Source organism: Charadrius vociferus, unplaced genomic scaffold (genome assembly GCF_000708025.1).
Source record: "Charadrius vociferus isolate BGI_N301 unplaced genomic scaffold, ASM70802v2 scaffold14, whole genome shotgun sequence".
NCBI classification, from domain to species: domain Eukaryota; kingdom Metazoa; phylum Chordata; class Aves; order Charadriiformes; family Charadriidae; genus Charadrius; species Charadrius vociferus.
The window spans coordinates 5128236-5155998 of NW_009648876.1; the positions used below are offsets into that span (position 1 = coordinate 5128236).

The following is a 27763-nucleotide window of genomic DNA, read 5'->3' on the forward strand; positions in this document are numbered from 1 at the left end:
TTTATATTCTACAACTACATTTCAGTGGCGTTGCGTGGATTAATATTTATTTAGATTGAGATTAATCTGTTTTGAGTAATTAACATGAACAGATTTCTCCTTAGCTATCAAAGACCCACACTTAGTTTTCATTTAGCACAGACTCTACCTTTCACATCAGTGTGGGAAATTAAACAGGAGAAGACAGATTTCAGTGGCTCCTGGTCCAGCTCAGGATGTGTGCTAATACTGCTGATACCCAGATCTTTAGGAGGCTCTCATTCTGCATTAAAGAAATGGTCGTGCACTTCCCTCTGTCCTCTCTCCCTTCAATCTGATGTAAGGATGGTGTGAGTGAAATCGTTATATACAAGTCACACCAAAAAAGAAAAAGTACTGAAAGGCCGATTTTGCTGTTATGAGCTGTGTTAACCTTATGTTTTGTCATTGGGTAAATTTCTGATAATGTTCTCAAACTAGTTAGCATGCGGGTAGAAAATGGTAAGTAGATTTATGGTTTTCAGAAAGTAATTGTTTACTCCTCCAATTCCCCAAATTCTACAAAGAAAATAAATTGCCTGACGATGTGAAAGCTGTTATTTATTAGATACTTCGTGTTTATTTGTGTGGGGAAAAAATGGAGTTTTACTCATGGGATGCATGCAAAAGATTAGACAATTTTTCCCCTATATTCTATGTTTTGGCAATAAACTCAGTCTTAAATATATGCAGATCTGGGCTGGCTAGCTTTTAGGAACTTTTTAGAACTCCTATGTATACTTCTTTATTTTATTTTTTTTTCCTCACAGAAATCCTTTTCTTGATTCCTGCGCCCCATATTCAAATCTACTACTGAGATAAACAGAAAAGAAATGATAAAATTTTTCCTTATGGTAAACAAACAAGGTCAAACAAGGCTCTCTAGGTATTATGAGCATGTAGAAATTAATAAACGGACAATGCTGGAAGCTGAAGTAATCAAAAATTGTCTCTCCCGTTCAAAGGATCAGGTAAGTTTTGTAGTTTTTCTCCTAGCCATTTTATTTTATCAATATCTCATGTCTTTCTTGTCAATAATTCTGAAACCACATCAGTTTCCATTGCAGGTCATTCTTTCATTTGTACCCATAAAGTAAAAGATTCTGTTTCTAGATTATATGTTCACTCAAATTACCTATTATTCTGCATTGAATAAGTATGTTTTTCTGAGGCTTACAGAGATTTTGGAGTTTTCTATCACCATCATGAAGATTCCTTCTCTTTGTCTGAAGAAGCTCAGAAGTCCAAGAAGCATTTATTTTATCCTGTTAATTGCTTCTCAGTAGAGACTGAGAGAGAGATATTACTCTTGCTTTGCTAGAAGATAGTAGGAATCGTACTGATGGCTCCAAGTTTAAACAAAAAACATACGAGAAAGGATTTCAAATCATTAAATTAGTATTTAAAACACAATGGTTTTTGGAAACAATTTTTTAGGCCTGTGTATTAGGCATTTTTATTTTTAAAAAGCGTTCACACTTTCTTCAAGAAAGCCAGAAAACTCAGAAGTTGGCAAATTTCTTAAATGAAAGTTAAGATTTTCGTGGCTCACTTAAGCCATTGGTTCTTTAAGAAAAGTACCAAATTTAGCAAAACTTTTGAGTACATTGACTTGCATTGGAGGAGAAATCTGGGACTTGGGCTGTGAGTGGAGTTTTTTGGTTTGCGTTCTGAAGTCAGCTGCTTTATTTTTCTTAATTATGCGTGTCCTTGAACAGTGGTCCTCACATATTTTATGCTAGAAAACCTCAGAAAAGAATAGTAGTTCCTGTAAAGTACCTTAGTTCACAGAATTGACAGTGGCTAAAGAAATTAACCGTCTCCATCCTGCTTGCAAGAGCATCTCCAAACAGAAACTTCGCCAAAAGAGCTAACGGGTATGCTGCCATTTCAAGGATTGCGCAAAACAATACTTTAAAAAAACCAAGGAGGCATCTTGTAAAGCAGTGTATAACAGCACCATCTGCTGGCTTCTGTCTTATTGTGAAAGACCTGAATTGCCCCTCTGGGTCTGGACGTCTAATACTCTTAATTTTTATATAAAAATATTGATCATTTTTTAAATATGACAAGTACCTTGTGGTTGTCTCTTTTGGAAGTGCTCCCAAATGAAAATTTAGGGGACGTATTGATTTATAATGCCAAACAAGTCAATTCCGTTCTGTAAGTTCCATTTTTTCCATGTAAAAAGCGGTAGCATGTTTTCTGCCAGTAGATGAAAAGTTTTGTGTAACAGTTATTCTACTTAATTTCCTTCACGTCAAAATTGTTGGGTGGATCTTGGGAAATCCATTGTTCTTTGTGGGCCTTACAAACATGAGAGCTTAGGCTCTCTGAGCACTCTGTGCTTAATACTGTTGTGTGCTTAAATGGCAGCTGCTATGTTTGACTCGTTTTGCTTCTGCCTAGTGTTCTTTCATTGAGTATAAGGACTTCAAGCTGGTATACCGACAGTATGCAGCCCTTTTTGTAGTCGTTGGAATCAATGAGACTGAGGTAAGAAATTATATATGCTTTGAAATTAGAGTTTGTAGTAGTCGTGGGCAAGAACTCAAGTCTTTTGCCAGCATGGAATTTTGCAATAGCAGTTACAGAATTTCAAGGAGTCATTGCAAGAAGACATTTTTATTGCTGTGAAATAAAAAGAGGTATAAAAGAAAATGTATGTTTTACTTCATTCTATAGCAGTAGACTGAACTGTTATCATGAGGCAGTCTTCATGAGCCTTATACTGATTCAGCTTTCTAAATTTATGCTTGATTAAACAAATTTATGTAGGGTGGGGTTTCTGAACAAATGTTAGCATTATAGCTGGATCAGCTGTCTCATCTGTGGTGACTTCCCAGCTGCTCACTGTTTTCAACCTTCTTGGCCAAAGAAAAAATTCTCATACTGTCAGCTAGAAAAGATGCCAATTTATTGTATTTTTTAAAAAAAGGGGGGGGGGGAGGTATCTGCCTGAAAATTGACAAGTACTGTTGTTTCAACTGTTCAGGCTGAGCCTGCAAGGCTTTAGTGTTTACATTGATTCCCAGTTCTCAGAAATGAATTCAAAGCTTACTATTGGAGACTTTAATAGGGTGGTGTGGAAGGTAGCTGCTGACTACCACAGTCTCTTCAAGCCAGGGTTATAACGGCATGCCATTTGGGGCAAATCCTTGTGGCTTTGCTACACCTTACAAAAATTGCCCATCTGCACTGCTGCAGCATAGCCTGGCTCTGTGCTGCAGCTGGCTGGTGTGACTTCAGCATGGGTAGGCATAGCCTGGTTAGCTGTGTCTGTCTAGCTAACCTGGGTGATGGTGGAACAAAGGATGCAATGGGATGGCAGCAGCCCAGGCGAGAAAAATCCATTGGGTACTGCAGTGCTTACTTGTGTGGCTGGCCTGAAGCTTCTGCCCCTGCGCGCTCCCTTGCTCTCAGTACCTCCGCTGAGTAACCGCACCACCTCTCGCTATGGCGGGCTGAGCTTGTGCACTTTATTGTAGGTTTAGTTGCTTTTCATACACCACAAACTGAAATAACACAAAGAATACGAGTTCATTTTTCTAGCTATTCATTTAATATTCACTTGGGTTTAATTTAATTTCAGAATGAGATGGCAGTATATGAACTAATTCATAATTTTGTGGAAGTTTTGGACAAATACTTCAGCAGAGTGGTGAGTGAGACACCGAATCTATTATGAAATATTTCTTGTCTTTCAAAGCTTTAGTGAATATGTCATTTTGGGGAATAAATCAAAGGAAGAATTTTTTTTTCATATTCATGTAGAATTTGGAATAGTTTAGCATGTTACCACTGGGGGAAAAAAAAAAAAAAAGAAGACAAATAAAAAAGAAGTAAAAAAAAAGCCTTATTAGTTGATTTTTCAAGTAAAAGTATACACGGGTTATAAATTTTCAGACAAGGAATACCAGAAATATTTCTGTTAGAAAAGCATGTTTTTATATGCTTATACTCAGGGGTTTCTTTGGGTCATCTACTCTTAAATGAACCACTGGCATTTTATACATTTTAAATAAAGAGGTTTTTCTTTACAGTTCTTTTTTGCAGTGCTTAGCATTACTTGCCCTAAATGAACTTCATTCATGATAAAGATGGTGTAAGCGTTAGGCAGGGAGCTGACGTCACTCTCACTGAACGAGATCAGAGGGATGGAGCAAATGAAACCTCAAAAACCAGTCTGTACTTGTGCTCCCCATATTGTTGTCATGCAGCAGTGGATCTCTGATTAAACAGCTATTACATAGATAGTAATTTTGTTAAGGATTCAACATCAGACATGGCTCCAGTTAAATGACACTACTCCTTTTGGTGGGAGATTTTTTTGTTTGCTTGTTTTTGCAAAGTTTGAAAATGCAGCATTATAATCCTGGTTAGAACACATGTTATTTAATATAGGGTTTGTAACAATCTTGTTATAAACAAATTTTCCTGAAATCATACTTCAGCACAATTTTGGTTTATCTATGCTGAAATGTGTTGGATATCCCTCTCAGAAAAGAGGACCGGATAGAATTTCCTCCATAGTCAATGTGCTTAAGGTTATTACGTTGGTAGTTATGCATACAAGAGATCACTATGTGTCTGTAACTGGTTTTCCAGTCCTAGTACCACAGCAGACATGGCAGATCTCCCTCCCTCTGTGGATTCAAGGACATGCTTGAAAAAGTCATCTGCACCCTTCACTACTTAGATGCCTGGCAATTGTTCTAGGCTGTTATCTCAACTAGCGTCACACCAGCCTGTTGAAACTACTGGTACTAAGTGTATCACTTTCTGACTGTATTAAGTTCAGAATTTTTCTCTTAAAATTGTTATGACTGCAGTCCCAACCTAAGCAGTAATAACTGGGAATGGAATTTGATCCCGGCAGCACAGGAATGCACAATAAAATTTAGTCACATCTTAGTTATCTAATAGTTGCCAACCACTTCTTAAGTTTATTTGTTTTCTTCACTTGAGGCAGAGCAACAATAGATGTGGTTCTCACATATAAATGTAGTATGTATAATTCCTTGACCGTGTATATAACCCAACCGCTGATAGTTGTTAGAAATTTGCTGAATTCATCATCCCGGAGTTTTTTGTATTTTCCATAGCATTTCAGGTTTGAAACTAGGGGAACCAAAAGGAGATAGGGGGGTGTTAAAGAAATCTCATGCCATTCAGTGGTTCTGTTTTTAATAGCATAAAACATGATAAATGGCAGAGCACTGAAGAAGAGGGCTATAATTCTAGCTGGGGTTTCTGGCAGAAACCACAGAGCAAGTATAAGTCTGTACTATTATGGATTAATGTTCAGGATTCGCAGAATTTTAGCAGAATCCCAAATTATGATGATGACAACAGAGACAGAACTCTGAGAAAGGAAAGAACATCTGTCCTGCTCTTGAAGGACATTTTGTCATCTATTATTTTTAGGCTTGTGAGCTTTAAACATTCTCACATACTCTATTTTTACCTAATGGAGTTTACAGAGCTTGAATTCAGATATCAGAACAAACATTAGCAGAATTAGGGGGAAAGCTTTCAGAGTTGGTTGTGACATGTAATTCTGAGTCCCCCTCACGTTTATATGGCTACCCAGGGAAAACTGCATACTGTTCAGAATACATATTCCAATGTTTTCAACTACTTTTTAATGCCGAGGAAGCTTAAACTGGTTGATCAGGCTCTTAAAATACAATTTTTGTGATGCATGAAAAAATTCAAATTGAGGAATGGCAGAGTCACTCAACAGAGGCCTGCAGACTAGAACTGGTCCGGTTTTAGAGCATCTTCAGACCATAGAAGTAGTAGCAATTTTACCACTGGGAACTCTGCCTAAAACTCCAGGATTAGACTGTGAATGGAAACCATGTTAGCAAACTCAGTTCCCTTGGTAGCAGATACAGATTCCCTCTTTCAGCAGAGACTGGGGAAGCTCCACCCCAGCTGTGCAAGATCTTAAGTGCTGAGGCTGTGATTAATTGTTTCTAAATTTAGACACTTAACTGAGGCACCTAAGTTAGAAGTTTGGTCATCCTAAGCTCCCATTACCGGCAGTGGAGACCGATGAGTATCTTGAGAAAGTGAGTCATGCCTCAAGTGTGCTGAGTCAACTGTTGAAGACACCATCTCTTCTGTTGGCTGCAGAGAGACCACAAGGGCTTCTAACTCAAATGTTTCAGTTAAAGGAGTACAACCAGTTGGGGTAAATCCAGGCCAAGACTAGAAGGGAAATGATGACTGTGAAGAATTGTGTTGCTGGGGCTGGAGAACAGTTACAAGTGCTAAGGGTCTAAAGCTTGGAGTTGCCTTCCCTCTCCTAACGTATCCAGCCACGGCTACCACAGCCATAGGTATACACAATGTCTAGATTTTGCTGTTGAAATGATTTGCAGCAACATTTTTAATTGTTTTTTTGTATAAACTGCAAGCTTGGCGTTAACATCCTGTTTTTGCAGAAGGAGGAAAAGAGAGTATAGGGCTGGAGTTGCCATGATTAGAGACACTGGATTTCCACCCACTCATTCAGGTGGCACTGCATATACTTAAACTGTTACTTGTGGGTGATCTCAGTGGGTTTTTCTAAGTGAAAATTTCAGCTTTTGTTACGGAGGCAGGGAACACATCAAAGGCAAAGCAGTGTTGCAGAAAGAGCATGTAACTGTATAATCCAGAACAGAAATCTGAATCTCCTTAAAATTTTATATAGTTATTTTGAAGGCTTTTGTTATCCTCTAAAGGGATGTGTAATGTTTAATGACTATGAGATGAGAGATCAAATTGTAACTAATGGTTGTCTATCTCTTTTCCTTGCAGAGTGAGCTAGATGTATCCTTTTCAGTCTCAGAAATCCATTTGTCTATATCTTTTTGGTGTATGTTCCAGTTCATACTGTCTTCAAAGCACTGACTGTCAAACAGTCAAGACAATGCAGAGATCTCACAAATTTTGCACTTCCAGTATGTAGCATCATTTTGGCAACTTCTGAAAGCATGGCTGATGATCATGAGGGTCGCCTATTTAAATCCTCAGTCATTAAGGTAAGCCTGGTACCATTTAAAGTAAGACAGGGAGAGCTTGCTTAGAGACAACTAAGTACCGTTTACATTCGCTGGTGAACTTTCAGACTTAATTAATTATTACTTAAGGGTTTACTTTTTTCTTTAAGTTTACAATAAAATAGATACCGAAATGACTGCAATAATGAGGACTGAATGTTACAGCTGTGTCTTGAGCCAAATAGCAGCACTGTTATTGTAAGATTAGGTTTGCGCTTTGACCTTGCTTCATGAAAGTCTAGGTGAGTTTTACTTTCTATCAGTGGAAAGAGAGAAGGGCCTGGGAGGAAGCAATTTGGGAAACTAGGCATTGCCACAGATACCTTTTTCTTTTCCTGCCCCTTCCCTTACAGAACTGTATTTTCACGTGTATGATTTGCAGAGTACTAAGTAAAATATAATTTTAAAAATTAACTAAAACCAAATATAAACAAATACTCAAAATACGGTCCTAAACAATTAAACACAAAGAGCAAGTAAATAAAACACAATATTGAATTCAAAGCTGCTCACTGTGCTCCAGCAATCCTTATTCTGATGTTTGTTGTTAGTTAAATGCAGATCTACTGATAGAAATAATTTCAGTTATACACCTGAAATATAGTTGCCACCCTGGAATCAAATGCTGTATAGTGATTTAGTTTACTTACCTTATTTAAGAATTAAAACGTATGAAGAGCATAAAAAAAGTCTTTGATTTTTCTTGTAATTGTCCCCACATCTTTACTGAAAAAAAAAAAACAAAGGACATAATTAATTTCACTTTGTAAATGTTTTAGTGCTTGCTACATGCTGGAACTCTGTCTCATTTACTGAACTTACACATACATATACACACATACATATTTATATAGACCGTATATCCTTCCTGAAATTTGCAAAATGCTGTGGTATTAATCTAACACTCCTAAATTCACTTATAGAAGAGCAATAATGAAATTTCAGTATTAGGGGACTCTTAAGGTCTCTGAGCGATTGTATGACCACTTTTTTGTATTCAGTTATTATAGTTGAGGATTAGAACTCTGTGTACATATGTATGAGCTTTGCTGAATTAGAGACTTATCTGACCTATTCAGTAAAGATACATAAAAATAGTCTCCTGTGTTTTCATATGGTGTACTGTGAGTCTGCAAGTACCTGATTCTCTTTATCTTAGGTGGTTTGGAGTAGTGATGATTCTAAATTCTGCCTGCCTTTGGTCATCATTTTCATACTGAGAAGAATTTCCTGTAGTTATACGCTTATAGTTACCACCAGTAGCCCATTTATTAGCTGAGAATGGCTGCTGCATATCCAGCAAGCTTCTGCATACAGCACTAGTCTACGTTGTTTAGAGAAATTGTTGCATTATATGCCAACACTAGTGTTTGCAATGGGTGCAATATGGTGTCTGAACGAGTCTTGTAGAAATTCATCTTCTACATGGGTCTCATCTGCACGAGGGTGTGAATATAAATATTTGGAAAATAGGAGTGTGCATTACTGTCTTATTTGATAATACTAGAAATAATATTGGAAAAGCTCATGTCTGATATGTCTCTCAACATGTATGACATGAATGATGTACATAATTTTCTATTCAGAAATGCACTTTTCTACAGTGTACATTTCGGGAACAATTTCAAAATAAAACGTTTTAGTTCTATATACGTACAAAATAATCCTCCCATTTAGGAAAAAGGGCTTTTCATAAGTTGAGAGGATACAGAAGGTAGTTGAAATGAAGTGAGATACCCTCAACATTAAACGTAAAGCAGAGGTGTAATGATGAAGAAGTGGGCTGTTTGGGCTTGTATTTATTTTTGACAACAGCTTGAATAGCAGACCCAGAAGAACAATATAAGATCTGGACTACAAGTGTCTTAGACAGATGTTAATGCAGTGCAAGCAATAATTCATCAATATGCCTTTCATAGTGTGTAAGATAATATCCCCACCTGGGATTAAACCATTTCCTATGCCAAATAGTCTTTCGCTAACTCTTACATTCAGTACCGTTAGCTTGGATGCAAAATATCTGAGGGGGGATGTACTGTCTGAAGGTCTGTAACAGCGAACACCAAGTAGTATTTACAGCATCTTTGTATACAGAGTATCTGGTGGGAGACTGTCATGATTTCCTGTCTCCGTGCTATTATTTTTGTGTACAGATCCATGGGAAGTTTATTTCAAAAGTGATAGTGGCTATTCTATATAGAAAGTAGTGTTTACTAACATGAAAAAATAGTAGGAAATTACATGAAATCAAACAGCATGAAAAATAGATCATAATCATTGAAGGCTATTCACTCATGCACAGAGCAAACCCCAGTTAAATCTAAAGGCTGAGCCCGTCACGCAGTTAAAATGGTCCTGGAGCCCACGCTAAGCCTCCAGCAAGTGCAGTGATTCTTAAAGCTTCCCCAGCTGCAGTGCATTACCCCAGTATTCCTGGCAACACCTCCTGCTGATGCGGGACTCCAGCTTTCATTTAGGTCAAAACACCCGAATTCACGCAGGGCACGAGCATCCTGGCTCGCCTCATGGGCTGAGCCTGGAGTCAGATGTCAGGAAGGGCACCTTGGGCACAAGGCAGAGACCTGGTCCAATCTGAATCCTGCCCAACAGCATTCAGGTGTAATAGGTATATGTATGTATGACGCAGGTGTGTGTGATGCTAAACAATGCACAAACAATTGCGAAGTCATCTCATGCATACTGCAAAAGTGAAGACCGATTAGCTACCAGCCAAATAAGTAACTGCTTTAACTCTAGAGTAGCCATGGTTTTTACAGAAGCCTTTGCGTGTGAATCGTAAAGCGTTCAGCCATTATTTGATGTCCACTTTCATACTGAGTCAGTTGCATACTTGACAGCATGCATACCTATGAGCATGACGTAACATTTCTAAAGTTGTTTGGTTTGGTTTTAGAGTATCTGTAAGTCGTATTGTTGGGCCGGTTGAATGGATAAGTACTGAAATTGCCCTAGGGCTGTTGCTTCCTAATGTGTTAATAGCACTAGATGAGACTCACTTCTTTGTATGAAATAAGCGGGTGGGATTTTCTGGAGCTCTAAAACTCCAGCTTGGATAGTGTAGGAGCTACTTTCTTGGTGTGATGGTGACAAAAGAGACTATAAAAATGCAAGTGACACCACAACAGCTTTGTAGGGAACGATAGGCTGCTAAGCATGAGAGGTTCTAAAATTACAAAAAATTGATTTTTCTATTGCTTGAGCTGGTGAAGCAAAGCTTACTTGAAGACACGTTATTAACTTACGGAAGAAACAGATACTTACGTTCCCCTTGTGGGAGGGGAGGGGGCAGACAGGGTGCTCTAGGACGAAGCATTTGAAGAATGTTGTCTTGATCCAAAGAAAACATTACATTCCATTGCAGCTAGCTGCTGCTGCTCCTAGGATAGATAGAAAGCTTTGATACAGGGAATGCTTTGCGTCAATCAACTGTATTCTTCAGTCCCTCGTGGAACAACGCTTTCAGAATACAGTGCATTTAAGTAGTAAGAAAATTGAATGATGAATTTATTCTGAGAGTTTATAAGGATACACTTCAGTTTCTACTGTAAAATAAGTGGATAAAATGGAAGCCTCTAAGGATTAGCTTAAAACTGTTGTTCTAGAATATCGCAGAACTTGAAGGCACCGTTTGTCTCCTCTTTAATGTCAGCATAGTCGTTTGAGGAAGAAATGGTCAGAAGGCATTAAATGCATTTCAGTGCCTAAAATTTGCCTGCCATTAGATAGGCTAAAAGTTACTTCAAGCAAGCGTTAGCAAAGAACGAGTGGGAATGTGTGACTCTGGATTAAAAAAAGAAATTCCAATTAATCTTTAGTTGAAGATGAATGTCCAGGATGGAAATCAAAGTTTTGTAACGCTATATATTCAGTAGCAAACCATCTGCCCCGTAAGTACCTGTGCTGTAATCTACAAAGCTTTTGTTTGTGCTCCTGGGCGTGTTACCTGATCACAAGGTGTTGGCTGCACTTTATCATCTTTTAAGCCTGTACACACCCTTAATTACTTGCCTGGAAAATCCAGAGATATCTTACAATGTCTCTCTATGAAGAAGTTATTTATCATATGCAAGTCCTAAACGTGCCTTTTTCCTTTCTTCCTTTCCTTCCCTTCCCTTCCCTTCTCCTTCCCCTCGCTCCTACTTAACTATCTGCCTATATAGAGACACAAGACGTGTCACACTTACCTCCTCTTAGTACGTATGTGCCATAAAACCTCTTTGTGATAGTAGAAAGTACCAGCAGCATCTTTAATAAGGGCAGCTCTTGAAGTTACCAAAAGCCAGCGTAACATTTAAATACCAATTGTAGCGGGTGCCATTTACTGTTGCAGCAGCGTACCTAGAGTAGAGGCATTGACTGGAATCTGTAAACCGGAGTAAGGGTTCACCTTCTGCCTGGGCTGACAACTTAAGAGTATTTCCTAGCTGGGTGCTCTGAAAACTTTTATTACGGACTTTTATCTGCAGAGATTTTCATCTACATACTTGTTTAAAAATTACTGTTAGCCTCTGCACGGACCTAGTGAAAGTTCCTTAGCGCGCTTTTGCGGGCAGGACCTTAAATGACAGCTCTGGGTGGAGCACATGGCAGTGCACACACCAAGTATAGTTTTTTCCTGTTCCCAGTTGCTCAAACTGGTTTGCTTTCCTGCTTTTCAGCTGGGTGTGGATTTATGACTTCAGGGCTTTAAACCCTGAAACTTGGGGTCACTTGCCAAACCAGTGACAGGTGGGGAGGATGAGCCTCGCTGAGGCTCAGAGATACATGTCCCTCACTGGGCCGGGCATTCAGACGTGCGTGGCTAAGCGGTGTGTGTATGACGAGATGTAACCGTAGAGCACAGTCATGAGACTTACGGGAAGGGAAAAAAAGCCAGAGTTGCTCCCTGCGCAGTCTGACTGTTTGCCAAGAACAGCATGGTAAAGGGAGGTGGGAAGGGAACTGAAAAAGGAAGTCAGGGTGTTAGGTTGAGGGTAGAGGGTAAAGAATGCTTTGGGACCTTCCAAAATCAAGGTTATGGATCTTTCTGGAATGGTATTAGTATCCCCATTCAAAATGCAAGTGAAATCACCGGTTCTGGAATGATGACTCTGAGATTAACAGCTTCCAGATGGACAGAAATCATACCACTGTTTTCTGTAATGGAGTAGGTCAGTTTTGAAATAACCTGGAACGGCCCTGCAGGGGAATTAATGCCTCATTTAACCATATTGGGTTTGAGTGGAACAGCTGCAAGATACTTACTGGTGCGGGTGCAGTTTTCCTTTGACATGGTATCAGCTCTTTAGGAAATGCAGCAGTGGGAAAAGCAGTGCTAAATGTGTTTAAATGTTTTCTTAAACAAGGTGATGTAGAAAAATAAGGTGGGAGTGATAATTTGCTGCATCATCACTGATCCCAGTTGATCCAGTCTTCTGAGTTTTAAAATCCTTGGGACTCTCAGAGGATGAGGAAGGCCTGGCAAGACGGGAGCTCTTGCTCCACTGTGAATCAGTGGTAGGCTGTAAAAATGAAAAGCCAGGAAGGGTTGGTTTTAGCACTTGTTGAAACCTGAATGGAATGTTATCTAACTTCGTTAACAGAACCTCTTGCCCTATGTAGCGCAGTGCCAGAGGTGAACTAAGCAGCAGTAGAAGAGCTGTCTCCTAAAAATTCTCATATTACTGGAATAAAGAAATCCTTACTTCTCAGATTAAAATATTTGTGTAAAGACTGATTTACTTGAAAAGCATACTACAGGAAGAAATTTGTTTCAAGTCTTTAGTCTGCCAAGCGAAGTAAAACAACTACCTTTGTCTCTGCAACCACAGAAACTGAGACTGTTGAAACTTTAAGGACAGTACTGCTTCTTAGTGTTGAAAGGCACAAATCTGATTTTTAGAAGCAACTTAAGCCTATGCTCAGACTCAGGAAGAAGTCTGGTATTTAAAATACAACTTGGAATTCAATTAGGTGGTTAAGTTTAGGCTAGCAAATTAGAAGCTATCTGATGAACCATGGACATACCCAAGATCCTCTTGACAGCTATAGTTTCTCTTCCTCACATAACAGTAACTAGTAGTAGAGTTATTTGGGTGCCTGAACTCTCCTCCTACCCATACCTAGGCGTGCGGTGCTCTTGGTCAAGCAGAATGCATTTGTTGGTGCAGCGGTGCAATTGGTGATCCTTTGGCACAAATACACGGCAGCACTGACTTCAGCCCAAAGCACCCACGGCCATTGGAAACGGCAGAGGAAGGTGACAGCCCGCTAGCTGTATTCTCATCAACTCGAACATACATCCTACAATCCAGCCCAAGCAAGTTCAAGCTTCTACTTCTCATCTCTTAGAAGGGAGGTCATGGGTAAGGCGACATGAGGTGCTCTGTGCCCTCTTCTTGCTTTCACTTATGCAGCAGAAGCAATCACCAAGACAGACACAAAAACTTCAGCTTCTCTCATCATTGGGCTAGACCATCATGCTCAACAACTTTTACCCACAGCAGGAGAACCTTAAGTGGAAGGCAGTAGGTGCAGCTGCTACCAACTCAGGTAGGCTCGCCCATGGAGAAAGGAGAGTTTGGAACCCGCCAGGCTGAGGACAGGCTCAGCCTCTGTCCTCTACAGCTTTCAGGCAGGCAACATTTCTACTGCAACACTGAAAAAGAAGAGGCCAAGCCAGTCATCATTACCTGAAGTAATGACTTGGGCTTCTGAATCCAAGAGAAAGCATCACAGAAAAACCCCTCTCTGCATTCCTAAGTACTGGCTTCAGCCCTGGTTCTCTATATCTCACCTTGGAGTTGTTGGATGGGTCTGGCTTTCACCACTCACCGCAGGGAAAATAAGACACCTAACTCAGATTGAAAAAGGAATTCCTTTTTCAAAGTCAGGTGATAAAAAACTAGGCATGGCGATGTTCAACGTTACTTAACTTAAATATGTTTCTTGAATTCAGACCTAAGACGGTTCACTGTCGTGAGCCCGCGTTGTTGCAGCTCTGGTGGTTTAAGGTGTTGTCTTCCCACCACTTGCATTTACCACCTAGGAGGAACAAGTACATACAAATGCATGGTTCCTCCGCTGTTGTCAGATACAGCTCAGTACTCCCACCGTTCCTGCCCTGCGGCAGAGCAGCAGCACAGATTGCTGTAGTTGGATCCACTAGAACTCGTGAGACAAAGCAGTCCTCCTAAATCCCTGACCACGCTCAAAAAAAATGAGGCTTAAGCTTTACCACACTGAGCAGCGGCAAACGTTGACGCCTTCAAAAACCTGGCTCTTGCAGCTCCACAGATTGGAATGGAGGTCCACTCACACAAATACAAGGACTAGAGCAAAGCCAGACCAGCTTCCTGAGCTCAAACCATAATGTCAAAAATAGCATAAGGGGCCGAGAAGGCACTCAAGAGACTTATATCAAAGTTGGGAAAAAAGTGTTGAACGAGGTCTTTAGAAGTTACTGTGAAGTGTCTCGCTAGTTTCACTGCAGCAGTCCGCAATACACAGGGAAGAACTAGAAGGAGCAAAGTTAAGGCAAAGCTGATCTGTTGAGCACAGCGAAGAGCACATTTAAAGAGCGGCAGCAGGTGGGGAGCGAGGAACGTGAAGGGTTATTCCCCCGTATGGGTATGCGTATGCATGTCGGTCAGGCAGAACAGATGCGCCCAGCAGGCTTTTTGCTGTGCCTGTTTCCATTGCAGGTTCTGGTGATAAATGGCAACGTAAGAGTCCTTTTTTCCCCCGCAAGTAACCCTTTGCAGTTGTTCTGTGGCTACACAAAACACTGGTGGATGCAGATGAATGCCCACGGCTTAATACCCAGTAAGGCCTGTTTTGGTTTGGTTTGGTTTTTGAGACAGACGCTGTTAGATGCTATACAGAAACAGACATGATTATGGACAAATTTCATATATCACAACAATATAAATTCATATTGTTTCACATTATTTAGGTGAATATTAGAGATTATAAATATCTTTAGAAAGTATTTAAAATATGAACCATTTATTTACTTTTGCTCTTCTTTATGAGATTTGTTACTAGATCAATGACTCAATTTTACATATCAGCAAATTCCTCTTAAGCTATTTTCAAGCAGATCAAATAGTGTTAGTAACATAGCGTAAGGAAAATGAGAATCAAATTTTAAGAATTTGACTGACAATTACTTTTCTAAGAAGGAATGCAGCATATTTGCATCTTCACATTGAAGGTTGTTATCCCTTGATAACATTTTCTATTCAAACAATATGTGGTGCTCAGGCAGACAGTAAAATTAACCACCTACATCTAAGTTCAAGTTTCCCTGGCTTTTACTGCTATGTGGCCACTTTCCAGGATGGGATACTGCTGGGCTTCAACTTCTCTACTACAAACTTTTGACATCTCTGTGGTCAGAAAGAAGTGTCAGTTAACTGTTTCCCTAGCTCTGTTACAATAAATAGCCACCTAAACTAAAATTAATTCAGAAATATCTATTTTTGTAAACTTTGATAAAAGGCTGAGGTGCCCAAGATCTTCTCTGAAGTATCTTTATGTTGTTCAAAATATACTTAACTTGAAATGTTTCTAGATCATGTTCAATTTGGACAGAGTGCACATCATTTTGGATGAAATGGTGCTAAATGGTTGCATCGTGGAAACAAACAGGAACAGAATTCTCGCCCCTCTCTATGTGCTTGACAAAGTGGCAGAAAGCTAGGAAGATGCAAGACCGACTTCAGCCTTTTACAATTGACAGTGCAATCGTCAGGCGCGTGCGTACTGCCAGCCCTTTTCTGATGTCGTAAGACCGATTCATGCAATATTCAAATTAGTTGGAAATATTTCCTGTTTCTCCTATACCTGACCTACCTAATGGAAAGATACAGCTAAACATGAAGTGGAACATTCCATTTCAGATGCAGCTATATTGACACAGCAGAAATCTCTGGAACAATCAACATGTTTTAAAACTGACTGGGAATAAAGTCATGGACACTTACATGTGACCATCTAGGTGTCACTTTGAATTGCGTAGCTTTGTGCCAGACCTAGAAGACAGAAAATATGGAAATATAAATTCAAACTGAGTTTCAGTGCTTCCTTTAAGCACCAACTTGATTTTTTTATTTTTATACAAATGTAAATTAGAGTTCTGTAACTTTTATGACCACCTTTAAACTAGATTCAGCCTTCATCAAAAAGCTGGTTTCACTCCCTTTTCCACGTAAGTCATTGTTACAAAAGAAATGAAAATAGTGTAGTTAGGATTCCTGCATACTGTTTAAGTTGTAACTGGAAGTATTTGACACAAATATTGTAACATTAATAAAACATAATTAAAATAAAAACTTTGATCATCTTTTATCATGTTGAATTCATAAATTACAGAAAATATTTTCTATTTTGCACACCAGTGTATTTTTTTTTCTCTGTTATATATTGTATCCACGTGTCATTAAAATGTTTACAAAAGACAAATAACAAAAGCTATGCAAGTTTCTGCGTACAAGCTAGGTACCAAAACACATCTTCCTTCTGGAGTCGGAGGACGTAGCCACACTAACTTGTCTTCGGAGGCGTATGACATGCCGATTCATAGCTGTGTACTGTGCTGGAAGTCACTCGAGTTAGCAGTTTGAGCTGACTTTCACTTATCTTTCTAGAATTGAGGCATCTGGCTCCTTCTTCCTAACCCCCACAGCCGACACTAGGCATAACTTGATACTGAGCTTTACGTGTGAAAGCACATAACGGTCACATCTAAATTGCACCTACAAACCAGGGCCGAAGGAGCAGAGAGTGAAGAGTTGTGTAGGAGAGCAATGCACATAGCTTTAAAATAGTAACATTCAAAAAACCGTGCTGACGTTGGATCTGGAGCATGTACTTGCACACAAGGTTTATGCAATTGTTTTGTTGAGGCAGAGTAGTCACAGGAGGGGGGGATGGAGATTCCCCTCTCCGTTGGGGAAAATGTCAAAGACGGTGCCTGTAAAGTCCTGTGAATAATGCTGGGAAAAGAAATCTGGCATCAACCTGATTTATGTGTGAGGCAGAATCTTTTGGGAAGCCCTCCCTCAGCAGTGGTCCGGGCAAAGATTGTTACCAAAGAGAACTGGCGCAGAACAAAACTTACCACACAGATTCAACTAAAATAATTTTTCTTTCCTGGTATCAAGTACTTAAATAACTTTGAAGACATGTTAGCGTCTCGCTTAATCTTACTGTAAGCCACTTTTTACCAATAAATACCTCATCACATGCTGAAACCAAGACAGGCATTCCATCTTGAGTAAAGCTGAATCGGCTGCATCATCTGACACAGTTTTTATTCCAATGTAATAAAGAACTGTATCCTCAGGTCACACACATCTCTGAAGAGAAGCAAAAACTGCCACGTGCAATATTATCACTGCCAGACCAGTTCTTACAAAGTTGCACCATGTAATTTTGAAAAGATTGGAGCACAGAGATGAGTTTGAGAGATCAACTATTGCCATGTAGTTCTTTTAAACCTTGAAAAACGTTCAGAACACGTACAGAGATTTAACAACATAGGAAGTATTAATGAAGTATTCAGGAGACAATTTTGTATGTTGCAAACATTTTAATGATTACTTTTGAGCTTACACATCGGGTGTTTTTTTTAAACTTCAAACTGCAACAAGTTAAATAAATGTTTATAATATACAAAGAAAATACAACCAAAAGTAAAACTTGCTTTAAGTGTGCCTTGCACTAGGAACCAGTGTTTTTTAATAGCTTTATTGTTGAGCTGCACAAACACACTTAAGGATTTGATCTTTATAGCAGGGCATTTGAGAAATCAAAATATATTCCCACTTGAAAGAAGAAAAAAAAAAAAAGGTTGTGCATGATTATATGCAAAAACCCACTAAAATACTCCAATAGTGCAGGCACCATTAAAAAAGAAAAAGCTGGAGATGCCCATTAACTCTAAGTTTTAAGGAAGCAAGTTTCTGACCAGTTAGCTTAAAGCCAGCGAAACAGGGATCAGTGATGGCAACTGTAGTGTACAAGGTATTAAATGACAAACTTTACACAAATACACTGTTAGAAATTTGTATCAGTGAACACTGAAAATCTGATGATCTGTTCTTTGGAACAGTCAAACAGAACCACCTTAATTTCCGGTTGTGCAAGCCCTTGAAGCATCACACAGTGTTCTGTGCCAATTTCTTGCTGGCTGTGTAGTTACAAGGATTTATTTGTCATTAGCAGCTAACAAACTTATTCCACATGTTCCTAAAGCCTCACAGGTGAAAAAAAAGGCAAGTCTCATCAGAGCACAGCGTGGAGATCATATTTTTTGCACACAAACACAAGAGGCTTCGCTAGTATCAAAAAACACTTTCTCGTGTCCCACGTGGCAGGCAGCGGCTCAGTTGAGATGGAAGCCTTTCTCCATTGTAGCAGCGAGTAGACGCTCTCTCATTATCTCCTCAGAAGAATACTCGGGCAACTTTAGGTAATGCACACACGTGTTCACAGATGGATAACTTGCATCTGTAGCATCAACCTGAGGAAACGAACGAACATTTTTTTACCCCGGTTGTTCACCGCACTCGATATGGAAATTCGAAGTTGTGAGGGCCTCTAATTCGTGGCATTTACTGCATATGTAACACCAGTTGTCAAGAAACAGCACCATCTGGAAAGCCACAGACCAACTTATAAATATATTTACTTTATACGTACATTAATTTTTCGATATTAAAATATGAAGTCAGAGAACAGACCTGAAACAGAGCTTAGTACTGAATGCTTAGCATAATGTCATAAATTAAAAGCCAAAGAGAAAAAAAATTAAAATATCAGTGTTATTTCTTAATGTAGCAACAATTATGTTCAAAAGAGAAAAAAATTGTTTGAATGGCGGCCTGATGAAGCCATACCTTGCGTACAACAGTGAGCCGGGGATGTAGGTTTGCCAGTCCTCCTGGTGGGAGTGTTGAGCAACCAGTGGTGAACTGGAGAAAAGCCTTCCGTTCATCTGAAGACATACCACACAAGACTCTCACAAAGCGAAGGAATCCAGGGCTTAAAATAAATTAAAATAATGAGTTACGACAACATTACAAGCGAGTGTTTTTTTTAAATTTCTCTTGAGACAGTACAATTACAATCTTTGGTCACATCTAAGCAGACACTGTAAGATTCTAGTGCCTATTCAGTGTTGAGTTCAAGAATAAAACATAAAACCCATAAAAATATTTCTTTAATCTCCTTGCTGAGTATTACACAGAAAAACATAGGTAAATAAGAACTCTTCTTTATACTTATCTTGGAGTGTTATTTGGGTATCTTGTGGATGAATGGGTAGAGAAGGCGACAGAGCTCAGACCTATTCTGTGAGAAGAATCCAACTGACTATAATAGAACTTTTCCTGTAACACTTCTGCAGTATAAAGCCAGTTCAATTTATGTATGTTTTGATTTCTATCTTGTTAAAGACCCTCATGTAAAAAAATAGGAAAAATGTAAGACTACAATAGATCTTCAAAGAACGCTCCAGATACTACTGCCTCCACCCAGAGCCGCCCAGGGAATGAAGAGGAGGAGAGGGCAGGAAGAAAGTGCCGCCTGCTGAAACATGCCCTCGGGTATCGGGCACTGTAATCTCAGCTGCATCTTTGCGTGCAGGGCAGGGTCAAGAGAAGACTCGCTCCACACAGCATCTTGGACTGATTAGGATCCTTCAACACGCTTATACTAACACAGTTGCAGAAGTCATTTGTATGTCAGTGCTACCAAACATGACAAACAGTAAAAAAAACCCACAAACCCAACAAACCCTGAAACGTCGAGACCCCCTCCTGATAGACAATCACCAGTATATTTGTTCCTTGCATAGTACATTTTCTTTTTTAACTACACTTGAAGAGAAAGAAGGGACAAATAACTATACCTGATTGAACAGAAATTATATGAAAGTAAAAACTTTAAAGTGCTATTTTTAATAGTCTGTATTAGTTAGTTGCCATTACATTTCCACTAGTTGTTCACATTTTAGTATTTTAAATTTTCTTATCCTCTCACATCACAAAAACACCAAGTACCTTCTAACCTACCTGTTGTACCATAAATAGCTATTTTATGTAGTTTTAGACAATCACATGCTCTTCAGTGACCACCAAAGCTATCCAATTTGGCATCTTCATCTAACAAACATTCTGGACATTTTATCACTTAACTTTTAGCTGCTATTTTAAAACCACTCAAAATATAAGTACCTATCTCGTGTATATCCCAGTTTAGGTTCAGTATAATTGATGATATCCTCAGCTGCCCAAGAAGGTGATTGATTTCCACAAAGAATCATCTGAACTTCTTCATGGCTGAAGGAACTCAGCTTCTCCATTGGGAAGACTCTGTTGAAGCCATCTTCAATTTGCACAAGATACAGTTACAAACATAAGTCAAACGCATGTTTCTAAAATAACATCAGCATTTCACTTATATTTTAATCAAACCAGAACTGATCAACAGTTTCTTAATTAAGGTAAATGGAACCTCTTAATGATTAAAAATGGCATAAGTAATGCAAAGGTGTTATGAAATGAGTATCTGACCTACTGCAATCTTAATTTAAAAGTTTGTTTTTTGAAAGCCATTCTATGCCATTACTTTAAAACAGCACACCCCAAACACCGATTAGTCCACCTAATTGCATATATATATTCTGCCATATTTAAAATTCCCTCTGAATGCCTCCATCTGTTTCTGTATACCAGTATGCATACAGAAGTCGAACATGAGATCTACATATTCCTCTGCATTATCCATTGTTACAGTCTGAAAAGACAATAGATATATACTGTAAGAATTCACTTTGCATTAGAGTTACTGCTGAGACAGTAAAAATTTAACTGCTGTTTGAATTGTAAAGGTAGGTTGCTTCCTTACCTCATCTTCACCACCTGGCTTGAGATCCACAGCTGTAAACCCATATACTTTGGACGAAGGGCAAAACTGAAAATTTAAACTTCAAAATACAAAGATAATTACTGACTGGAAACAAGTCTGCTCCTGCTTTTGCAAAAACACCAGATTTATAAACTGCACCCCCTACACTCCAAAGCGTCTCACTCTGTTTCAAACCACTGTTTGTGGATCATCTTGTATATACATGAACAGTGCTGCCACAGTACAGAACTACAATTAGTAACGGACTACACAGATAATACAGGTTTCAAATCTATGGTATGCACATGCGTGTACTCACCCACTATTTATTTGGATTCGATAACTCTTGACAATTCCATAGAGTTCAATACCTTTAAGTTATCAGCTTCAAACTACTCAAACTGTTTAAGTCAGTTCACAAACTCAAAAAATTCTTTACATAAGTTTCCAGCACTACCAGTTACAGAGCCACTGAACATATTAGACATTTAGGCCCTTCAACGGTGCTACTTGCTTTCTCCCTGTCACAAGCCATGCTACAGTCCCCAAGGCCATAAGCAATTACCGACCTTGGACTACGCAAACTCAATCCTTGTGGCACAACATGATTTTAACAAATAGCCCATAATATTAACGGTCGAAAAACTATTGTTGGTTCAAAAGAAATCATTTAAAACTACAAAAGCTGACCCAAGTTTTACACAGGTACGAGCACTTTTATGTCTTTACCATTTGCTAACTTTTAGCAAATGTTCTGTTTAACATGGATTCAAACACTGCATTGCGCGTCGATTAGCACAAGCTGGAATTTCAATCTGTCTGCTTGAAAAGCTCTCCAAAAAACTTGATAAATTTCAGTAATTATCACAGCAAAGAAATTACCGATTCACACTTTTCTTAAGGTCTTTGGGTGTTTCTGGAGAGTCATACAGCATTGCAGCACTGCCACGTTTAAGTTTAGACATTAGGAAATTGAGCAAGTGAGAAGAGAAAATCCTCAAACTAGGGAACAAGGATATAGCTACAGATGGCAAACTGGATCCTGCTGCATCTCTAACGACTCCCCCTTGCAACGATACTATTTAAAATGAAGAAATCTTCATTTTTAATTATAAGTGTGAACATTTGTGCCCAACGCAACACTGCTTGTGTATTTATAAATAAACATGAAAACTCTTACCCCAAATCCTCTATGCTAAGTGGAGGCCCCGAACCTGATGGATTCTTCAGCATTAATTCCTGTAGTTTTGTGTTCTTTTCATCTTCTGACAGGCTTTTGTTGCTTAGAATTTGGCGCCTCTTAATTGCAAGGTCCTTAATTTCTTTTAGAAACCTAGCTCTATGTGGATTTACTAGTTCAAAGTCTTCCCATGTTAAAATCCCATTAAACCAGGCAGGAGGTTTAGGTTTTGGCGGATCAAGAATAAATTCTGATTTGGAGTCTTCTTCCAGACTTCCCACTGACAAGGAATCATGCCCTTCTTCTGTAGAAGCCTCCGACTGACTTTCAGTACAGTGCAAGTCTCTGTCACCCCGTGACTCATATATCAACTTACTCATGTTACTTTTAATGTCCCCCATACACATGAGTTTAAAAAAAGGCTTAGAAATGGGTAAATCCACAAGTCTATTGTCCTGAATGCATTTAGCCAAAAAAATTCCAAGGAAATGAAAGAGTTTGGTTATTCTTTCAAGTTCATCGCTATCTTGTGGGAATGGTGCTGTGAAGAGTCCACATGATCTCTGTACATAGTAGCCAGGGGGTTTCAATCCACCACCAATATCAACCTGATTTAAGAGACACACACACAAAAAATTGACATTGCTAAAGGTGAATTTTATTATATATCTGTGCTGTTAAACTTATCCTCTACTTCTCTGTTAAAAAAAAAAACAGGTAAGAAAGTAAGCTGTGGAACAGAGTGACCATGATGAGTGGCTGCTCACTGATCATGTGTTCTTCCCCTCCTGGACATCTAGCTCATTTGTCTTTTACACAAGTACTCAGTCTAAAATGTAAAATGAATGAAATATACCTGACGAGACTCATCATCTGGAAAATCATCATCACAAAGCCAAGCTCCCAAATCTGTCCTCTGAAATTCTGCTGCCACCAATGCATAAAATTCCAAGGTAGGACCCAGGCCTGTTCCTTCCTCCCCTAAAAACTCAACCTAGAAAAACACACGGAATGTTAAAAATAAAAGACAATCCTAGTGAAATGTTCAGTGTAGATTACGGAACAGGATATTCAATATCCCGGCCAGTACATTAGAAATAGCTATCTAACCTCGCTCTGCTAGGCAGATGTGCTTTACCTCTAGAACAGATTTTCTGTCTGCATGAATCTGCATGACATTTTCTGCCCATTCCATCAAGGATTCACCTCGCGGAACTTTCACTCTTTCATGTTTGAGGCGTCCAACTCTGAATTCTCCCGGATCATCACGTCGCACTGTGCTTGTGGTCCTTGTCCGTTCAACAGTGGCTTCACGTCTGTTCTGCAGCCATACAATTGCTCTGGAAAAAAAACAAACCCCAGTTGTTTAAAACTTCAATGTCTACCAGCATGAAAACTTTAAAGTTGCCACCAAGAAACAGTTACCTTGTTAAGTACTAATTAACCTTCTATTTTTTTTAAGCTATATACCAAAGTATTTCTCAGACATATCTGAAATGCCCAAATATGGGCTGCTTCATATTTTATGAGTTTAGCAAACTACATAGTTTTTAATTACTATGAAGGGCCAGCTGTAACTTCTGATGTAATAGTACCAATGAAAACATACAGTTCTTGATCGGAATCACTATAGTTTTCAAATTACAGTGGAATGAACAGAGGGCAGCATTTGCTGTAGTACTTTTTAATCACAGATTCTCAAAACTGTTCATAGATACTTACTACAACTTCTATTATATACTGCAGGGCACTTGTACCTCACCCCATTGAAACTCACCAAGTTTTACAGCAAGACTTTCTTACTTACACACTTATTAAAGAAACAGAACGGAAGTTGAAGCGCAATCATACACGTATAGACCCACAGCAGTGAAGGAAGAACAGATGCCTTGAACAGCAGTACTCACCTGAAGTCAAAGTTCAAAATTCTTGTATGTATTGTTATGTATGCAGCAATAAACTGTCTACAAAGGTACCATCTGTTGGTCGTTTTACAAGTGACAGACACAGAGTGTACACACCCATGTGCGTGTACACACAGAGTTCATACAGAGTATCTGACTTTTACCATTTCCGGTATTTTAAGAGCTTAAGAAGGCTCTTTACTTGCCAAGTAAATACCATGCAATGTTTCCTGAAGGATCTCTTTAAAATCCAATTTTTCTAAAACACTACATTTTTTCCAAACAAAACCAAAACAAAACACCAAGCACACATGTCCAGTTTTCTGGACCATTCTTCCATAGAAGTTCAATTTTTCCATATTAAGATTTAAACTGATGTCTTGCAAGACAATACCTTTGCTTCTCCTCATTTTTCTTTCTAAATGCCTCATTTTACACTCTCATGAGGCATTTCTACTGTGTATTAGACACAACAGTAATTTTTGCAACTCACTGTCTACACTTTTCTTCCTCTTTGGAAAAGAAACAAAGTCAGCCAAGAAAACCCACAAAAACTAATTAATCCTTCTCATTATATAAAAGTAAGGTGGCAAAAAGGTTTACATGGCCTACATCCTCTCCATGTAATCACTCCTGCAGTCAAAATATTAAGGATTTCTAGGTAATGAAACACTTCAGGGGGTATGCTAAAACGTTTCCCTGTCTGGTTTTGTTACAGTTTCAATATGCAGTAAATGCTAACTTTCAAAATAACATCTTTTTGCTAATTTTGTCTATTTTGTGAAGACTTTAGTGAATTAAAAACAAATTAACCAAAACAAGCAATCACCAAACCATTGTATGAACTATAAAAGATATGTGCTTTGGTGTACATTTTCAAAAAACACTTAATTCATATTCATTTTCAGCATGCTTTTTATTTTGTTTCTTATTCCTTTATGCAATGAACTGGAACGCAGCTGAATTACTGCCTGGTATGATAACCTAGCTAAAGGTACACAAGCAAGTCTTCAGCTGAAGTTGAAAAATTAAGTTTCTTCAAAGGAATTCCCCGAATAATATCAAACAGAAAGTAGGCTACTCATCGTAAGTCTCTAACACAATGAACAAGAAATGTTTCAAGTGTCCAAAAGTCTTTCTGAAGTTTTCCATCTTCTCTCCTTTTTTTCTGCTACCTAAAGTGCTTTACATTTGGCAAGCAAAATCTGTCGTGTTAGGTTAAGGTACTTCTGTGAATTAGCAATTAAAAAAACCTAATAATAAATAAGGCTGCTTCCTTTTTTTTAATATCATTAGTAGTATTTTTACCTTGATGCTCCAAATGCTGTGCATGTGAAGTACAACTGTCTTGTTTCAAATGGAATTAAGAAGGGACACTTGCTCGTTAGCTGCTCACACCAGTCTGGCAAAGCTCCACTTGCTAGTGCCAAGGGTTCCTGTAGTTTAATGGGGGGGTGGGGGGAAAATAAAATAGTGTTTGTAATATCAGACTCAGGTTGTCCCAACAAGTTTGCAACTAAGTATATAGACACCTCATACACAAGTACGGAGTTTTGACCTGTGCTTGAGCAGGTTTCTTCCTTCTCAGCAACTGCCACTTGTTTTTTGTTTGGTTTTTTTTTTCCCCCCTTTTAAATACTATGAATGAGAAGTTCACAGAGTTTCTAGGACTCAAGAGTGAACACAGGGTGCTGTGGCACAAACACACTAAAAGCTGTAGTAAATCTCTGGGATATGTACTACTCGAAGCCCTGTGGGGGAGATCCGAGTATACAATTACTAGGAGAGAATTACCTCCGAGTTTTGCCCCAGAGTGGTTAGATACCACCTCCTCAATACCAGAAGACATGAAAGAAACTTGGTGGTAGTAAAGATGATCCCCACTGAAATATTACTATAGTCCCTTCTAAAATACAAGTATACTTAAACAAGACCGCAGAAATGATTACTACACAAAGACATTCAGGGTGCCTGAGCAGCCTTTAAAAGAACGTGAAAAACTGAACTTTTTCTGTAATGAATAATTAGGGCAACTTAACTGTAATAAAAAACCCAAACCACTCAAAAATCATACAAGAGCCAAGCAAGTCAAGAATCTTCATCTTTAAATCTTTGTTAAAGAAAATGTAGTCCTACTGAAGAACTACATCTTAAAGTTTTCCTTTTAACACACCTAATTGACCTGGTATCAGGAATATGTTTTCTAAATGCTAATTTTGAAAGCCTTATGTGGAATTTATAAACAATGAAATGTTTGTGGACCCCAACACAATTAATTGCCTTTGTTACAATATCATCAGGCAGACAAACATACACTACATGGTAACATCAATGTTTGGTGCAGAAAAAAAATTACTCTTCACAACCAAAAGATACAATTCTATTACAAATTTTTTCTTGGTATGCTTTTATTCAGACTAGCCTGTTCTTAGCAGAATATACTCATCCAAAATATAAGGAAGTAAATACCGTATGAAATAATTCAGAAGTTAAAATGGAAAAAAACCTAATAATTTAAAACAAAGTAAGGAAGAGTATTATAGAGTCTTAAAAACAATATTACATATATACGTTGTGCATAATACATGAATATAATACCTCAATTTGTTGTAGAATTTTTGTAGTAATTTTTTTGCTTGTGAATTCATCTGGTGGAAAGTTAAATTGAGGATGCTCATCTCCTTCTGAAATATAAAGAGAATATTTTTTTCTTTATTTTGTTTTCATTAAAACATGTAAGAAGCTCTGGTAGATAACTAACTTACCTTCTTGAGAAGTTCGTGCGGTGTAAGGGTCACTGGCAACTATGTACAAAATGCGAAGTAACTGCAGAACATCTTCTACTCCACAGGAGTTCTGCCCACTACCAGCTTTGGCCTGAGGTTGTTCCTTTGCCAAACTAAGGATATCAGAATTTTGAAGAGTAGAGATGGCCCCTTGACTTAATCCAGATTTTGATCCATGTTCACAGAAATCCTGTAAAAAAAGGAATTGTTAAGAATGAAAACTGCATGTGTACCTGTAGGACTGTGCACTCCGAGTTAATAATATGAAAAATCAGAATGATTTCTATGTTTAACCTTAACACTTAGCTAAATTGTGGATGGTTCAAATCATGATTCAAATGCATTTTAACACGACCAGATTTAACAGAAGACATTAAAAAAAAGCAGCAGCAAAAACTAAACTTGATATTGGCATGTGAACATTCAACTTTCCTATCCATGTCATATCCCTCCTCCACAAGAATCTTTAAAGCTGCAAAACAAAGCACACAGCCATTCATAATAAAAAAGTTTGGATGCAGATATATACCTTGTATGCAGCTATGAGCTGGGAACAATTTCTGTTTTTCCTAATACTTTTATTAGTGCCGGTTAATTTCCAGTGGCGCAGGAAAGCTGAGTCTGCATTCTTCTGCAGGTAGGTTATCAAGTCATTCTTTGGTAATTCGTCAGTGCCAAGGTACTGCTCCACATGCTCTACTGACCAGCAACCCTACAACAGGAACCACCAAATGTTGGTTTTTCCTGATTGTAAAGTCTGTAAGATTTCACATGCATTATGTATTGCCTTTTTTAAAGGAGCATGCATTTACAAATATACTCACTCATATCCTTAAAGTAATTGAAAACTGTTAGTTTTTTTAATGTAGCATTTCAAAAACTGCAATAAGATTTGTTTTGCTTTTGTTT

At 38.5% G+C, this 27763-nt stretch overlaps 2 protein-coding genes across 2 annotated transcripts in view; one reads left to right on the plus strand and one right to left on the minus strand.

Moving 5' to 3' along the window:
• Positions 1 to 851: 851 nt before the first annotated feature.
• AP4S1 (adaptor-related protein complex 4, sigma 1 subunit) lies at positions 852 to 15774 on the plus strand. The gene is made up of 5 exons (XM_009886937.1): positions 852 to 989; positions 2428 to 2514; positions 3611 to 3679; positions 6829 to 6840; positions 15646 to 15774. The coding sequence occupies exons 1-5, from the start codon at positions 852 to 854 to the stop codon at positions 15772 to 15774; spliced, it is 435 nt and encodes a 144-aa protein (XP_009885239.1).
• A 1875-nt stretch (positions 15775 to 17649) lies between these two features.
• The window catches only part of HECTD1 (HECT domain containing E3 ubiquitin protein ligase 1), a 61320-nt gene continuing 51206 nt past the window's right edge, over positions 17650 to 27763 (minus strand). The window contains exons 30-41 of the mRNA XM_009886939.1: positions 27384 to 27566; positions 26834 to 27044; positions 26667 to 26752; positions 25377 to 25504; positions 23303 to 23504; positions 23021 to 23158; positions 22165 to 22772; positions 20985 to 21063; positions 20782 to 20873; positions 20312 to 20464; positions 18974 to 19118; positions 17650 to 18597 (exon numbers count right to left, since the gene is read on the minus strand). Coding sequence (XP_009885241.1) covers positions 18460 to 18597; positions 18974 to 19118; positions 20312 to 20464; positions 20782 to 20873; positions 20985 to 21063; positions 22165 to 22772; positions 23021 to 23158; positions 23303 to 23504; positions 25377 to 25504; positions 26667 to 26752; positions 26834 to 27044; positions 27384 to 27566 — 2163 coding nt within the window. The 3' untranslated portion in view covers positions 17650 to 18459. The remainder of the gene's footprint in view (positions 18598 to 18973; positions 19119 to 20311; positions 20465 to 20781; positions 20874 to 20984; positions 21064 to 22164; positions 22773 to 23020; positions 23159 to 23302; positions 23505 to 25376; positions 25505 to 26666; positions 26753 to 26833; positions 27045 to 27383; positions 27567 to 27763) is intronic.

Excerpts from the sequence above, each read along its gene's own strand:
- AP4S1 (XM_009886937.1), top strand. The coding sequence starts at position 852 with ATGATAAAATTTTTCCTTATGGTAAACAAACAAGGTCAAACAAGGCTC. Across the intron at positions 990-2,427 it reads TCTCCCGTTCAAAGGATCAG|TGTTCTTTCATTGAGTATAA; the intron begins GTAAGTTTTGTA and ends GCTTCTGCCTAG. Across the intron at positions 2,515-3,610 it reads TTGGAATCAATGAGACTGAG|AATGAGATGGCAGTATATGA; the intron begins GTAAGAAATTAT and ends ATTTAATTTCAG.